The sequence below is a fragment of the Natrix helvetica genome (genome assembly GCF_964273705.1).
Source record: "Natrix helvetica genome assembly, chromosome: Z".
Taxonomy (NCBI): Eukaryota; Metazoa; Chordata; class Lepidosauria; order Squamata; family Natricidae; genus Natrix; species Natrix helvetica.
The window spans coordinates 11,193,914-11,209,576 of record NC_138554.1 but is presented as its reverse complement, the minus strand read 5'-3'; the positions used below and the strand labels follow the sequence as shown (position 1 = coordinate 11,209,576).

General features: G+C 40.6%; 1 protein-coding gene across 1 annotated transcript in view; it reads right to left on the bottom strand.

The window, feature by feature from the left end:
- The window catches only part of LOC309401279 (vomeronasal type-2 receptor 26-like), a gene marked incomplete at both ends in the record, with an annotated part of 22,258 nt that extends 12,160 nt beyond the window's left edge, over positions 1-10,098 (bottom strand). Inside the window, one exon of the mRNA XM_081970342.1 lies at positions 9,896-10,098. Coding sequence (XP_081826468.1) covers positions 9,896-10,098 — 203 coding nt within the window. The remainder of the gene's footprint in view (positions 1-9,895) is intronic.
- Between the last annotated feature and the right edge of the window lie 5,565 nt (positions 10,099-15,663).

The following is a 15,663-nucleotide window of genomic DNA, read 5'->3' as shown; positions in this document are numbered from 1 at the left end:
AAATTTCAGAACAGAACATTTTCTCAAATACGGGAGATCGAGATATATATATATGTTTTTTGAGGTTTTTGCGGGTGTTTATATGTACGACTTTGGTTGTTTGGGTTTTTCCCCACGTAGAATTGGAAGTATATTATAGGCACGCATTGAAGAACACAAAAACTCAGTCAGAAAGGAGGAACCAACTTCTTCCCTGGTCGAACACCTCAAAGCCACAGGACATGATGTAGACTTTAAAAAGACCAGAACTATTGCCAAAACACTTTAACAACAGAATAATCAGAGAAGCGATTGAGATAGAGAAATGGCCACACAGTATGAATAAACGAGATGATACCTCCCACCTACCAGCCATTTGGAAACCCGCCCTCACTAACAAACGAGTCCCTAACACAAAAAATGATTCCAGACCCACACTCACAAAAACCACACATGATGTCACTATCACATATCCACGCAAAAAGCAAGCCCAAACCCACACCGAAGATGACCTCAAACCAGAAGCCCGACCACAAACCAGAATCCAGACCACATCTGCATTATTAGCCACTTTAAACCCCTCCAATCCATACATGAAGCAAACTGATGCCCACCACGGAGATGTGGCACTACCACAAACGCAAAGCCAAACAACAGTAACGCAACTCACCAGCTCAAATCCCTCTACAACTCAGACTAACACAAGCACAACCAAGCCCCCACCAATACAGAACACGCCCCCATCCAATCAGAACACAGCCAAACTCCCATCCAATCAGAGCACAGCCAAGCCCCCTACCAATCAGAATACACCTCCCAATCAGAATGCAGCCAAGCACCCACCCAATCATTTCAAATCCCCACTGACAGTTAAAAAGAGGAACCGGCCGAGACATCACATTGCTCCTGGAAGCACCAAGCCAGAAGCACCAACCTGAAGATGATGAATGAGACTTGGAAAGCATTTTATATTGCTGTAATCAATTCAGTCTGGCTTTATGGTATGGCAAACTGAATTTGGTATCTGGTGGTACGTGGCTCAATATTAGTAACTGTGAGAGAGATCTTGAGTCCAATTGGAAAAGTTGGATATTTATATGTACAAAGAAAGAAATCCAAAGAAATGAAGTTCACCATTGAAGAGGCTATTGTTTGGCCCACCAGTTTTAATGAGGTAGGCAGGATGCATCGGTTACGTGACCATCCTTTCTGAGATGACAATAAAAGTAAAGATTGCAAGGCCATATTGTATGACAAGGCTCCCCAAACTCTTTAGGTCTTTGGTTGCCCTTTGTGGAGAAAGGAAATTAGATTGTGCTAGATTGTTCAGCAAACCTCAAAAAATGTATTACAAGAAATTAATGCAATAAATACTATTCTAACTAATATTAGAGCAATGACTGTTTCTTGGGCTTCATGAACATCTTTGCCCTAGTCAGTTTCATGGTCACCTACCTACTAGCCTGACACCTTTAATGAAACCACGTTCATCACCTTCAGCATGCTGATCTTCTGCAGTGTGTCATTGTTATTGTTCCCAGCCTATCTGAGCACCAAGGGCAAACAAATGGTAGCTGTGGAAATCTTCTCCATCCTTGGCTCCAGCAAAGGGTTACTGGTTTGCCATTTTTAACCAAAATGTTACATTATTCTTTTACGGCCTGAACTAAATAAAAGAGAACAGCTAGTGAAGAGGAAATAACATCTACAAGTTGTTTACTGAACATTGCTGACAATTCCGTGTGATAAGCAATATGATTAAATGTGGCAATAAAGTTTATGAAAATATCTCAGCCTTGAAGAAGTTCTCACAATTCAGACATATTCCTAGGTTTAAGTGAAGACATATTATATACTAAACTACTAATACAAATATTTGTGCTATTTATAAAGAGAAAATGCTTTTCTAATTTTCTTTATACTAAATGGATAACATACTTGTTCATGGAAGTTTTGTCCTGAAAGACCAAAATTAATCACAAAGATTAATTTTAAATTTAATCTGCCTGTTCTTTTTTTTTCTTGAGAGGGGGGGGTGTCACTTGTCATATCACAGACGTATCTGATGAAGATTTTGTCAACTATATACCACTACTTTCTAGAGGAAGATTAACCAAGTTCTTTAGTGTTGGCCAGCAACTATAGATATAGATGCTCATGCAGCACCTCGTTAATTAGCTGCATGAACATCGCTGGGGCTCCTTGCTCTCCGAAGGGCATAACCCAGAACTGGTAACTGCCCAGGGGACAATTGAGGGCTTTCTTCCATTCGTCACCAGCCCAAATGCATACCCAATATTACACCTCTCTGAGATCTAATTTTGTAAATATATGTCCCTCTGCTAACCTAGCCAACATGTCCTTCATTAAAGGAAGAGGGTATAGATGTTCCACACAGACAGCATTAAGGCCCCGGAAGTCGACACAGAGGCATACGCTGCGATTCTTTTTCTCCCGGAAGAGAACAGGGGCAGCTACCCTTGATCTAGCTGGCTGAATGAAGCCCCCCTTTAAGTTCTTTTCTATATATGTGTTCATCTCTATTAGTTCCCGTGGGGTCATAGTATTATGATGTATTATCTGGGGCTCTGGCAGCTTAGCCCCAGGGATCAGTTCCATGGCATAATCTGTGGGGCGGTGAGGGGGCAAAGTATCACATTCCTGTTCGCTGCATACATCTCATAAGACTGCATATACCTGAGGGAATTGCTCCTCCCTTCTGTATGTACCAACGGTCCTGTAGCTCGCAATCCCACTGGGCCCTGGGCCATGGTTTGCACCTCATGAGGAGGGGGATCAGGACTGAGGGCTATTCTGAGATGCCTACTACCACCACCCCACCATATCTTGGATCCCCATTTGTCCAACCATGCCAGATATAGTACAATCTCCTCCATAACGTTGAGAACCACTACAAACCGCAAGACTTCCCGATGGGGCCCTCTCTGCAATACCACCTGATCAGTTACTGTTAGGATGTGAATTCCGCCCTGAATTAAGGAGGTGTGAATCTTGGCATCCCTTGTAGCATACTTTTGAAATAAGCGAAAATAAACAAAGCAAGATCTAATAAAAACATTTTAAATAGAAAATAAAATAAAAATACAAACTTGCTAACTTAATTAATTACATATTGGCAAAGCTATGTGCCTGCCTCCTGGCAAGCGAACGGAAGATCAGAAGAGAAAGTTAAGAAGGAATGTGAAGTGCATGCGCACTAAATCATTTGCAGATAAGAACTGTGACCTGCGCAGTAAATTTTCAGCGAAGCTAGCAAACCAATTAACAAAATGACAACCCTTCTTTTGTCACTTGGGCTGATGTCAGATAAATCATCAAATAAGGCACATCTTCTTTCGCAGATACTCGTGCTGAGCTGCTAGAAGTGGTTTGTTGAGCATGTCAGCAATTTGATCATGTGTAGATACATATTGCAATTTAACACAACCTTGTTTAACTAATTGCTTTGTGTTTTGATAACAAATGTCAATGTGTCTGGACCTAGAACCTGTGAAATGTGACTCAGAAATATAAACCACCGATTCATTATCTTCCATCACGGTGGTTGGTCAAATCGGATGTGTCCAGATATCTGCGATCAAAGCATCAAACCATGTTAGAGAATTACATGCATCTGAAATACAAGCATATTCAGCTTCAGTAGATGAACAAGAAACAAAATTATGTTTTCTCACTTGCCAGTAAACAGGACATCCATTCAGGAACATCATATAACCTGAAGTACTTTTGCATGATCTCTTATCACTTGTCCAATCAGAATCTGCATAACAACATAATTCTGCATAATCAGTATGTGTTGGTTCTAGCAATAACTTCATGTGTTTAGTGTGTTTCAGGTACTTCAACAATTTCTTAAGGCATGTCCAATGAAATTGTGTTGCCTTACCTATGTGTCGTGATAAGAGATTAACACTAAGTGCAATGTCGGGTCTGGTCCAACTACTAATGCACAACAGTGACCCAATGACTGAAGGATAAAGTATTTGATATTTGAGCTCAGGACTTGGCTCATGTCTTAAGTTGTGAAAATCTGTTTGCATGGGTGTCTTTGTTGTGTTAGCATCTTTCATGTTGCAATGATGCAGAATATGGTCAATTTTCTCCTCTAGTGAAAGAATAAACCCGTTCTGTGTTTTGTCAATCTGAACACCTAAATAAGTGCTAATATGACCAAAAGATTTTAGTGTGAAGTATCTCTGCAAACGTTTAGCAAAAATCTCACTCATTTTCTTATTTGGACCAATATAAACAATATCATCAACATAAACAAGAATTATCTCATATGCATTGTTAGATCTTTTTGTGAACACACATTCATCAGTCTCGGACTTAATAAAGCCCATTGAATTTAGTTTGTCAGTAAGACATAAGTACTACATTAAACCTGACTATTTCAGACCATAAAGACTTTTGTTCAGGAACCAGGTATCCCCTTCTTGCTTTCGGAATCCTGGAGGGCTTCTCACATAGATCTCTTCATCTAGGTCTGCATGTAGATAAGCTGTGTCCACATCAAACTGGAAAACTTCTAAACCAAGAATAGTTGCAGTGGTTAAAGCAATTTTTACACTCTCAGTTCTGATTGTTGGTGAGTAAATGTTTGTGTACTCTGCAGGATAACGTTGAGCGAAACCCTGAGCTACAAGTCTAGCCTTGTACAGTGACTCACCATTCAGTTTCTTCTTGATTCTGTAGACCCATCGAGTGTCAATGACTTTTTTGTTTGCTGGAAGTTTGGCAGGTGTAAACACATTAAGTTTCTTTAAACTGTCCATTACACCCCTTTAGATCCAAACCTTTTGTGAACTCCGGCATTTTTCTAAGAACATGGAAACTGGCGTGCCCCAATCTTCCATGCCACTTGTGGATACACCTGGAATGCAAAGGTTTACCAGTTAGTGAATTCTCAACATTAACAGTTTCATGAGGAACCTCAGGTTTGCTCTGAGCAACCTGCCTCCTTATTTTCTGTTTGTTGGATTTAGGAGCCTTTGGAGTAGCAGCAGGATCTCTCTCTGAAGCAACTCTCTCTGGGCCTGTGTTCTCCCTTTTTGGAGTTTGCTTACTTGCCTGTGCTTGCGGTTTAGACTTTGGCTTTAAGTAATAAACACCACCAATTAGCATGGTTTCAGCAAAAATATCTCCATCTTTAACTATGTAATTTGCTTTCTCGAGGTGGTGAACCTGGAACTTTAACACTCTAGACAAGTGACACTGACTAAGCAAATTACTGGTTGCTGAAGGTATATAATAAACATCAGGGATGAATGTATCGAGCTCTTCAACGTAAACAGTTCCTTGTCAGGCCTGTAATTCTGTTCCTTTTAGGATCTTTGGCCTGCCACACTTTTTAATAAATTCTCAGGCTGTTTAATTGGTATAGTAGTTGGGAGGGGGGAATAGAAAGGAGTTGGATTGTGGAATGTATTGTTATGGATTTTCTTAGAAGCTCAAGGTCGTCTTTTGTCTCCGCACCTCGACACCTGGCCGGAAGAAGATGGGTGTACATGCCAGCGTGGAAGATGATGATTGGAACATGTGATGGATTTGTGGGTGTGATCATGAACTTTCAACTGGGTGGAATTCCAGGATGCAAATCAGAGTTGGAATTCCATAGAGGTGCTAACATGCCTGTAGAATAAATTGGACTTTTAAAGATGTTTTTGCCTTGGACAATGATTTAATTCTGCATGGTATTTATAACCCTAACATTCCTTTTCCCATGACCTTACAAGGATGATTGGAGAAGGAGTACAGTTCCCAAAGATCAGATTCTGGTTCATGCATCTCTGTGAAAAGTTCCTTTCTGTAGGTAACATGTAAAGCTGCACCACTGCCCAAAGCCCACAAAAGCTGTCTGTCGTACTCTGGATCAGGTTGTGGATTGTTGGTTAAGGCCAATGTTGTGAGTGGAGCTTGCGGATCACACCTTGGACCACGACAACCTTGTCTTCTGCCTCTACCTCTGCCTCTGGAGCCTGTTCCTCTGGGCTGGTATGTGACGGGAGCTGGAACTCGTTGGGGACAATCCCGGGTGTCATGCCCCATACAGTTACAGATGTAGCATCTTGGCATCCTTGGAGCATAGACTCTTCCTCGGATGGGACGTCTAGCTGGAGCTCTTGATGCGGGCGGCCGTTGCAAATATGGTGTGGCTAACATAAGTGATCCTTCTTCATTTTAATGTCTGCAAACATTTTCTACTGTGCGTTGAGCAATAGGCACATGGTTAATCTTTGCAATGGCATCTTTCCATTTATAATTCAATGAGTTAATGATAATGCTGATCATTTGAACATCATCAATAAAATGGTCTCTTTCTCTCAATTCTTTTCTCATTCCTTTCAGTTTGGTCAAATGTCCACCAATTTGTTCACCAGGTTTCAATTTCGAACCATGGAACTCAGACATGAGCAAACATGAAGATTCAATTGAAATGGGCCTGTAACAATCTTCCAATTGGGCCCAAATTTGTTGGGCTGTTGCATTAGGCGAAAAAATAACCTGCAGTTCAGTTTCCATGGACATTAATAATGTTGTGCAAGCCTTAGTGTCTAAGTCTCTTATTGCAGGAGTCCATGACTGGGCAGGAAGATTAAACACCATATAATGGGTACGTTCTCTGTGAAGCAAAATTGAAATCTCATTGACCCAGGCTTTATAATTTTGCCCTGACATTTTCAATTTCGACTCACTAGTCAATGGATGAGCAAAAAATGCTTGTTGAGGGATGTGCATTTGAAAAGCTTGCTGCTGTTGCACCTGTGGTTGCTGTAATCTAACCTGTGATTGTTGTGTTACAGCTGGAACTGGTGTTTGGGCAGCAAAATTAACATGGCTTGCTTGGGGGGCAGGTATCTGCCTTTTCTGCATTAAGTATTGTTGTGTTCCATTTGAGAAGGCACGTGCACCATCAATGGGTGCTGAAGATTGGGCCTGTGGAGACACTTTTTGCCTTGCAGCCTGAATATCTGAGTAATCTAGTGACATGTATGAACAAGTTTGCTGCATTGATTTGAATTGCTCTTGAATTCTGGCTTGCATGTCAGCCCTTTTTAGTAAATTATTTCTGCCAGGAGATGGTGCTGTGGTTACATCTTTTGGCTGTAATATTTCTGCCTATGGAATTGGAGAACAAAGAAGATCATGTGGCAATTGTGACGTGTGCACATCTCTCTGTTCTGATTTGCCTGATACAATATCCTCGAGGGTGTGTGTCTTAGGCTTTGGAGAAGAAGGCAAGATGGTGTTTTCAGTAATTTGAAAAGCATGGGAATCTCTCTTCTCTGACAAGCATGGAATAAGCCCTTTTGGCTTTGAAACAGCTTATTTTCAAAGAATTATATTTGATTATGATAGCTTTCCATATCTTGCTCAGAGGTGTAGAGAGAATCAAACATATCTCCTTGTGTGTGGGAATGAAATTCCTGTGGCTGCGAGAGCTTTGGCCTTGTACCCAGCATTTCAAAATCTCTAAGATTTCGGGAGCATGCATAATCAGAGAGATACTCTACTAACCTTGGTTGTAGATTGTCATCTCCTGGAGCAGTCTCATCTTGTTGAGATCTTTCTCCCAGCTTATTTTTCATCCAGCCCGGTTGCTGAAGCTATCGGCATTTGAAAACTTGGAAGCCAGCATAAAATGCTTTTCACTTCTCCATCAGAGGGGAGGGAGCCATCGGAATGTGCTCCTGTTTTCTTTTTCTTTTTCTTCAGCAGGTTAGGAAATGATCTAAACGTTCCTCAGTCGATAAATCATCCTGATTAATTAGCCTATATGCTTATCTTTAAAGTAACTAACAAGGAAAAGCCATAAATTGACCATACTCTGTTACCATCTGTTAGGATGTGAATTCCGCCCTAAATTAAGGATGTATGAATCTTGGCATCCCTTGTAGCATACATTTGAAATAAATGAAAATAAACCCGAAGCAAGATCTAATAAAAACATTTTTTAATATAAAAGAAAAAATGTTAACTTAATTAATTACATCTTGGCAAAGCTATGTGCCTGCCTTCTGGCAAGCGAATGGAAGATCAGAAGAAAAAGTTAAGAAGGAATGTGAAGTCCATGCGCACTAAATCATTTGCAGATAAGAACTGTGACCTGCGCAGTAAATTTTCAGTGCAGCTAGCAAACAATTAACGTAGTGACAGTTACATGTGTTGTTGGTTGGCCCCCCAATACCGATCCGTCCATCTGTTCAAAACAGATTGGCCTAGCCAACTTCCTGAGGCTCACCCCAAGACTATCAGCAACCTTGGCGGTCATTAAGCAACAAGTGCACCCTGAATCGATCAGGGCTGTACATTGTCGTTGCCTGATCGCTTCCACCACTACCTGTATCACAAATGGTTTGATAGGCTTGGTTAGAATTGGCTCGGAACCCTCCCCCCAGTCACTTTCACCAGTATTGAGCATATCACCCGATAGGCTGGAGTCAACTGCTATAGGAACTGGTTGACTTGCCCCATGTAACTTCTCCTGGCTGCCCCTCACACTCTTCCTGGCCACCCTTTTTTCCCCTTGATGTGATCATGGACACTATGAGACCGGTCTCACGGCAGACTGCTGGTCTACGCCCCAGCCTCCTGCATTGAAAACATGTTATGGGTGACTGGATGGGCATCGTCAGTCCAGCTGCCATCGGGGATAGAGGTTGCCCCATAGAAACTACTACTATGATGCATCTGTTGCAGTCTTTGTCCTTGCCTACCCCTCTCCCATCCTGGCTTATCCTCGTAGAATTCTATAGCTAATTCTGGGGCAGCCTGGAACCATGCAGTCAATTTAGGTGGCAACCCTCTGTAGACGCAGGCCCGGCGTAGTGTTCAGTCAAGACCGGTCTTAAAGTAATGCACCAGCAACCTCTCTGGCCACTTCCTCACTTTGCTGGCCAGACGCCGTAACTCTCTGATGTATTCAGCTACTGGCTTCTCTCTCTCTCTCTCTCTTTTAGAATGTAGGCTTTCACAGCTACTATTTATTTTTTATTTTTTTATTTTTTATAACAAAGTTTTATTGGTTTTTTTAATATTTTACAAAGGAAAAAGGTAGGGGAAAAGTTACAAATTTTGGCAACTGCAGTGTGCAGTAGGTGCGCCCCCCCCCTCGATACTCATAGTATACATTTGCACATAATTCATTATTAAGTAATAACATATAGTCAGCATATAAATTCAGTTAAAGATTTCGATCAGTTTATATCAGGTGGATTTTCTTACTCATTTTTGTGATCTGAGCTTTCTCGGTGTTGCCCCATCTCCCCCCGTCGACAGGGCTCTGGCCCCTCCCGTGTCCTGTGTATCTGATGAAGAATCATCAGGTTTTTCTAGGAGTAGTTTTTTTTCTCCATAAAGGCCTGTGCCTCTATGGGTGTATTAATTCTAACTCTTGTCTCCTCCCAGAATATTAGCATACCTTCAGGCATTAACCATCTAAACCACACCCCCTTCTGGTATAATTTATTCGCTAATTGCGAATTGCATTTTCTTTTTCCCCTCATTTTCTTGGGGATCTGTTTCAGAATGATTATCTCCTTATCTTTGTATGTGAGGGCTTGCCCCCTTTGTGCACTCAGGATTTCATCTCTTGTGCTTTTTCTAAGGAATTTAATGTGTACCTCCCTGGGAACATTGTGTGTTCTAGCGTAAGCTGAGTTCACTCTATAAACCAGGTCTATTTCCCACCCCATCTGTTGTTTCTCTTTCTGGATGTATTCAGCCAAAATGTTTGTCATGATGTCCCTTATGTTTTCATCATCTGCCTCCATCACATTTTGAAATCTAAGATAAAAAGACATTCTCTCAAACTCTATTTTCATCTGCTGGGTGTCAAGTTCTTTGTTTCCCTTCTGCATCCCCTCCATCCCCTCCCTCATCTCAGCCGTCCCACCCTCCAGCTACTGGCTTCTCTTGTTGTCTTGTAGCCGGCAATTCTGCTTCCTCCCACTGGATCCTGGTGGTATCTTCAAACCTCTCCCGCAGTGCCATCAGGAACAGACCAATGTCCATGAGTTCCACAGCATGATCCCAAAACAGATCAGCCACCCAGTCAGCAGCCTCTCTGTCCATCACTTCCATCACGGCAATCACCATGTCCATATGGCCATATGGCCATAACAATCCATGTGATTTAACACCTGGCCTAAGAAGAGAGCCACTCGTCCCGGGCTACTGTCAAATGTAGCCTGTATTGCCAGTGGGTCCCAGCATCCCATCACTCTGGGCCAATAACCAGCTAGAGACCCTCTCTGGGTAAGGAGAGTGTGAGGTGCATAGCCCTCTGGCACCACTCGTCTCTCACAGATGCCCCGTGCCTTGTGGTGTAAACCTAGTCCAGGCTACTGATCTCCTACTCTTGCGGCCCCTTGGGCGCCATACTGTTCTGAATTGGTTATGCTGGACTGTCCAACGACTCCTCCTGCCTATTGGGATCCATGTTCCAGGGACCCTCTACAACCACTGCCACATCCATTATCTCAGAAACCCACTACCCCAAATCTTTCTTGAAGCATCTGTAGATTTGGGCTTTCCACCACAGTGGTTTAACTCCAATCGTCAACTGAGCTGTGCCTTTCACGCCATTGGGCAAAATGGGTTCCAAAAGAGGTGAGCTGGGGAGCATGGGATGATAGGCCTCTGTGGTCCTGAGTCGCTGGCAAGCCCAGACACCAATCCCCTGTGTGGGCTTGGCCCACACCGGCCTCTAGAGGTTCTGCTGTAGGATTCCATGCCATCAAGTGGTCCTTAGACCTTACATCCAATGGTGCCTCTCCTGCTGGCCCTGACACAGCCTCCAGCACAGTTGTATCAGTCGCCACGGCAGATTCTTCCAAGCCCACAGCCTCCAACCCAAGCACTGTACCTTCAACCATGGTGAGAGCTCTGACAAACTGTCAGGTTCCGAAGGGTTAATGAAACACAGGACACAGAAACGGTTTGTAAATGCAGTTTGTATTCTTCCTTCGGCACAAACTGACCAACAAAGCACTGAATAAATTGTCAGAGCTGCCACCTTGTGTTTCCCACCACCTTTTATAGCAACATTGGTAATTAAGATAAGCTGCACCCCACACGTGCGCACACCCATCACTTTGTGACCCAAAATGAAACCACCCGGCAATTAATCATGGATTGTTAGCATGAACTTCTTCAGTTTGTGTAGGTGGGATGGTGAGTCTTGAGAGCTGGCCCAGTCTTCTCCCCTGAATGGCAGCTCCAGGCCTCGGAGCTGACAGCGCCATTGCCTGAATTCACTGATGCAAAGGATACCATCTAAATGACAAATGACATCCTTTGGATCTTTAACTGAAAAAAGCCTTTGAAAGGAAGTGTGATAATATCTATGGTTCAAAGCAGGCACAGTAGACACAAGCAGTATAGTGGTAGTGGTGGTGGTTGTGGAAGAGCAAAGTAGTGGCAGATCTAAAGAAGGAATCTGGGAGTGGGATTGAAAAAGACTTTGGTGGGGTGATCTGGGTTTGACGTTCTACCCACTTCCGGTCCATTAGTTGAAATAAAACTTGAAAGTTTTTCCTTTTGTATTAGGATTTGTCTTCATTTTACATATTTTACTGTTCTCAGTAACAAATACCTCCTGATAATCTGTAATTGTTTTGGGGCCAAGATAATGCCACTCTGAATAGCAAATTAATTGTCATACCCTTTTATCCTATCCTACCCCATCCTATCCTATTATAATACTATATTATCAAACTCTTCTCTGAATTCTCAGTGGAATTCCAGATGCTACTGTCAAGAACATCAAGACTAAATGACACAAAAAATCTTCCCTATATCTTGGAAGCTGTTAAAGCAGAAAGGCAGAAAGCTCTATTTTCCTTATACTTTATGTTCGGTACCCTAGGAGGGAGGCTGCTAAGGGACATTTAAATTACAGATAGGAAGAGATGAGGAGGAAATCTCCTGGCATGATGGCTAAGAAGATTCCACTATTGGTTCTGTTGCAGTCTCAGATAATGTACAGCTTTGCTCTTGGTCGATGTCTGATCAGTGAACCTCTTCCCATTAACAGATATTTAAAGGCAGGGCAGCTGAACCTGGGTGTCATAACCTTCCAAAACTATAGGCTTTCTGAACCACTCTCCTTTGAAATCCCTCCCTCACATGAAAACCCTGGATTCCCTGTGTAAAACATTTTAATTTGTTATATTTGTTAAATGAACTGCTCTTGCTGTGAATATCTGTAAGTTGTCTGGTTGTTGAACTTTAATCAGTGCATTACTTGGGCCACATTTATTACTAGCGGGCTGCCACAGAGAAGAGGGAGTCAACTTATTCTCCAAAGAACCTGAAGGCAGGACAAGAAGGAACAGATAGAAACTAATCATGCAGAGAACAAAACTAGAACCAAGAATGAATTTCCTGATATTTAGAACATTCAATCAGTGGAATGACTCTCCAGAAGTTGTGGGTGCTCCTACGTTTGAGATTTTTAAGAAGAGATTGGATAGCTTCTTTGTATGAAATGGTATAGGTTTTCTCCTTGAGCAGGGGATTGAATGAGAAGACCTCCAAAGTAACATCTAACTGTTATTCTGTTGTTTTCTTAGTAATGTGATATTGTTGTGTTGGAAATGTAGGTTGCAAAATGTCTACTTCCATTTTCTGTAAAATCAATGTCATCTAAACATTATTTGATTTGGCATGTTTTGACTTTGCTACTTTTCATTTGTCAAAGTTGCTAATCTTATACTTTAATTTTCCCTTAACTTTCTGATACCATCAGAATCAATTAGTCATTCCTTACAGAGGTTAAAAAGAAATTTAAAATGGTCTAACGTTTCCAAAATCACAGCCCATTTTCTCAGATTCTTCTGAGAAAAAGGGCTTTACTTTCCAAATGAAATCATACCTAAGGAGCATGAACTGTATGCTTCATAGTTGATATGTAAGATCTGGACTTCATTTTGAGATGAAAAGGAAATAGGCCTGTCCTGTCACTTGATGTCAGGATAAAAAGAAAGTGTCACAATAATTCTCTTCCAGCTTTAAAATGCCAGAGCAATTGTCTTTGGAAAGAAATGAATGCTTCATTCTGACAGAATTGTGAGTTAATGTCATCTTCTTACAGATACTTGACACAAAACTATCAGCATATTCTAGCCTTGGAATTTGCTTTGAAAGAAGTCAATGAAAACCCTTACCTCCTACCCAACATCACCTTGGGCTTCCACATTTACAACAGTAACTTCATCAGAAGCTGGACCTATCGTGGTGCACTAGAACTTCTTTCAACAAAGGACAAATTCACCCCCAATTACAAGTGTGATGGCCAGAACAATGAAGTAGCTGTCATTGGAGGACCCTATACAAAAATTGCTCTGGATATGGCAAATATTCTGTGCAACTACAAGATTCAACAGGTGTAGTATGCCCCATCTTTTCCCACATCCACATATTTTAATCTTATATGTCCTTCCTTCCTTCCAAAAGAGAACATTAGGTGCATCTGCTAAGTATGACTATCTTCCTATCTGAAATTATTAAAATTCTGCAGCAATGAAATGGAGCATTGTGGTTGCTTGCAAAACTCATCCTTGCAATATAATTCAGTTTCTCATTTGGACAGAGGTGTATGCTAAATATTAGCTCAGTGAGGTAGTCAAAACAAGGAGTACAACAATAATTAATGTATCTTCCTTGTTCATTTTAATCGCTATTGCTCAGTGATAAAAGCAATAGCTTATTTGGGGATGTGGTATCAAGAATTTTAAGGAGAAAAAATTGCCAGAAAACTTTCTATGTGTAATTCTGAATCTAACATCTGTTCAAAGGTTTGCTTCTTTTAAGCTGTTTTTTATATAATTCAACAATTCTATCACTAAGTTTGGCATGCTTATTACAGTAACAGCTTTCATTGGATTTTTTTCCTTCAGCTTATCTATGGTTCTGCACCTATAAATAATCATGGAGAGGTTTTCCAATGGATGTTCCCTAACGATATGCTTCAATACAGGGGAATTCTTCAATTATTGTTACATTTTGGGTGGACATGGATTGGGATGATTTCTTTATACTATGATGATGGAGATTGGTTTATTCCGACTATGGTTTCAATGTTTGCCCAGAGAGGAATCTGCTTTGACTTTATTAAAAGTTACCCCAGGAAGACATACACAAATGAGTTTTCTGAAATATTTGAGGAGGGAAATGAACTATATGACACTGTCATGGCAAGCAAGGCATCTGCTGTGGTTGTACAAGCTGAATTTATGCTGACTATGAGATTGTTGTTCTCTTTTCAAGTTTCATCAATAGATGAGAAAGTCTGGATTATGATAGCCCAGATAGATTTCACCTCCACTTCTATTCAAAGGAATTGGCCTCTACACTTCATTCATGGAGCTATATCCATTGTGGTTCACTTAGGGGAGTTGGTTGGATTTCATGATTTTGTTAGGGAAAGAAAGTTGGCCACCAATCAAGAAGATGGCTTTCTGAAGGATTTTTGGGAAGATGCGTTTCAATGTGCATTCCCCAACTCCAGTGGAGAGAAGATTTTTGATGACATATGCACTGGGGAGGAGAAGATTGAGACTCTCCCTTCTTCAGTTTTTGACATGAACATGAATAGCCACAGTTACACCCTCTACAATGCCGTCTATGCTGTGGTACATGCTTTGCACGCTCTATATTCATTCAAAAGGAAATACAAAATTTTGTCAGATAAAGGTCAACTGAATCCTCTCCATCAAGAATTTTGGCAGGTATCTTTTTCACTTTATATATGTATTATATAAATTCTCTCCCTCCCCCCACCCCTATTATGTGTGGTATGTTTCTTTTTCAATCTTGAGTCCTCTTCCAGAGTTCTGATAACCAAAGATATGCTAATTTCAATACCAGTTCAAGGGCAACGAGATTACCTGAAAGATCTTTTAAGCAATAAAGTGCAGAGAGAAGTTTATAAAAACCTTATAATACCTTGGATATAAACTGCAAATTGGGATCTGGGAAAAAGACTTATAAATTTTATTAATCAATTTTTGTTTAGACTTTGTTATAATAAATTTTTGTTTAGATTTTATTATAAAGATGTAATCATTTTTGGGCCTGACGAGAGGAGATGTGATATAAATAGTAAATAATTTTTAGTTAACCACAATAATAACAAGGAAATGTTAATGGATCATTTCATGTGTTGGTATTGGTAAAAGCAATTTGATACAAGCTCTAAACAGTGAATTGGGGGAAAAAGAGGGGGATGCTTAAATATTTTATTAATTGATTTATTTTTCAGAATATGTTATAAAGGTGTAATGTTATTGGAGGTTTATTGAAATTGCTAATGAATGCCAGTAGGTGGTTGTGTCTTTAAGTACAAATGATTTCAGATAAAGCACATTTAAATAATTTTAGTTAAATGAGAATGGTGGTACATTGATAGTAAAATAGATAAAATATTTTTGATTTAAAATGTACAATTCAATAAGAATGAAGTATAAATAATGATTGTTGTAGAAACGCATGAAATCCATTTGTAACCAATCGACATGCTTTCTACAAGATGTAATGAAGAATGATTCTTTTTTTGTGTTTTTGTTTAATTAAAACAATAAAAAAGAATTAAAAAAAAGAATTTTGGCAGGTATCCTTTTCACTTTATGTATGTATTTTATAAATTCCCTCCCTCCTACC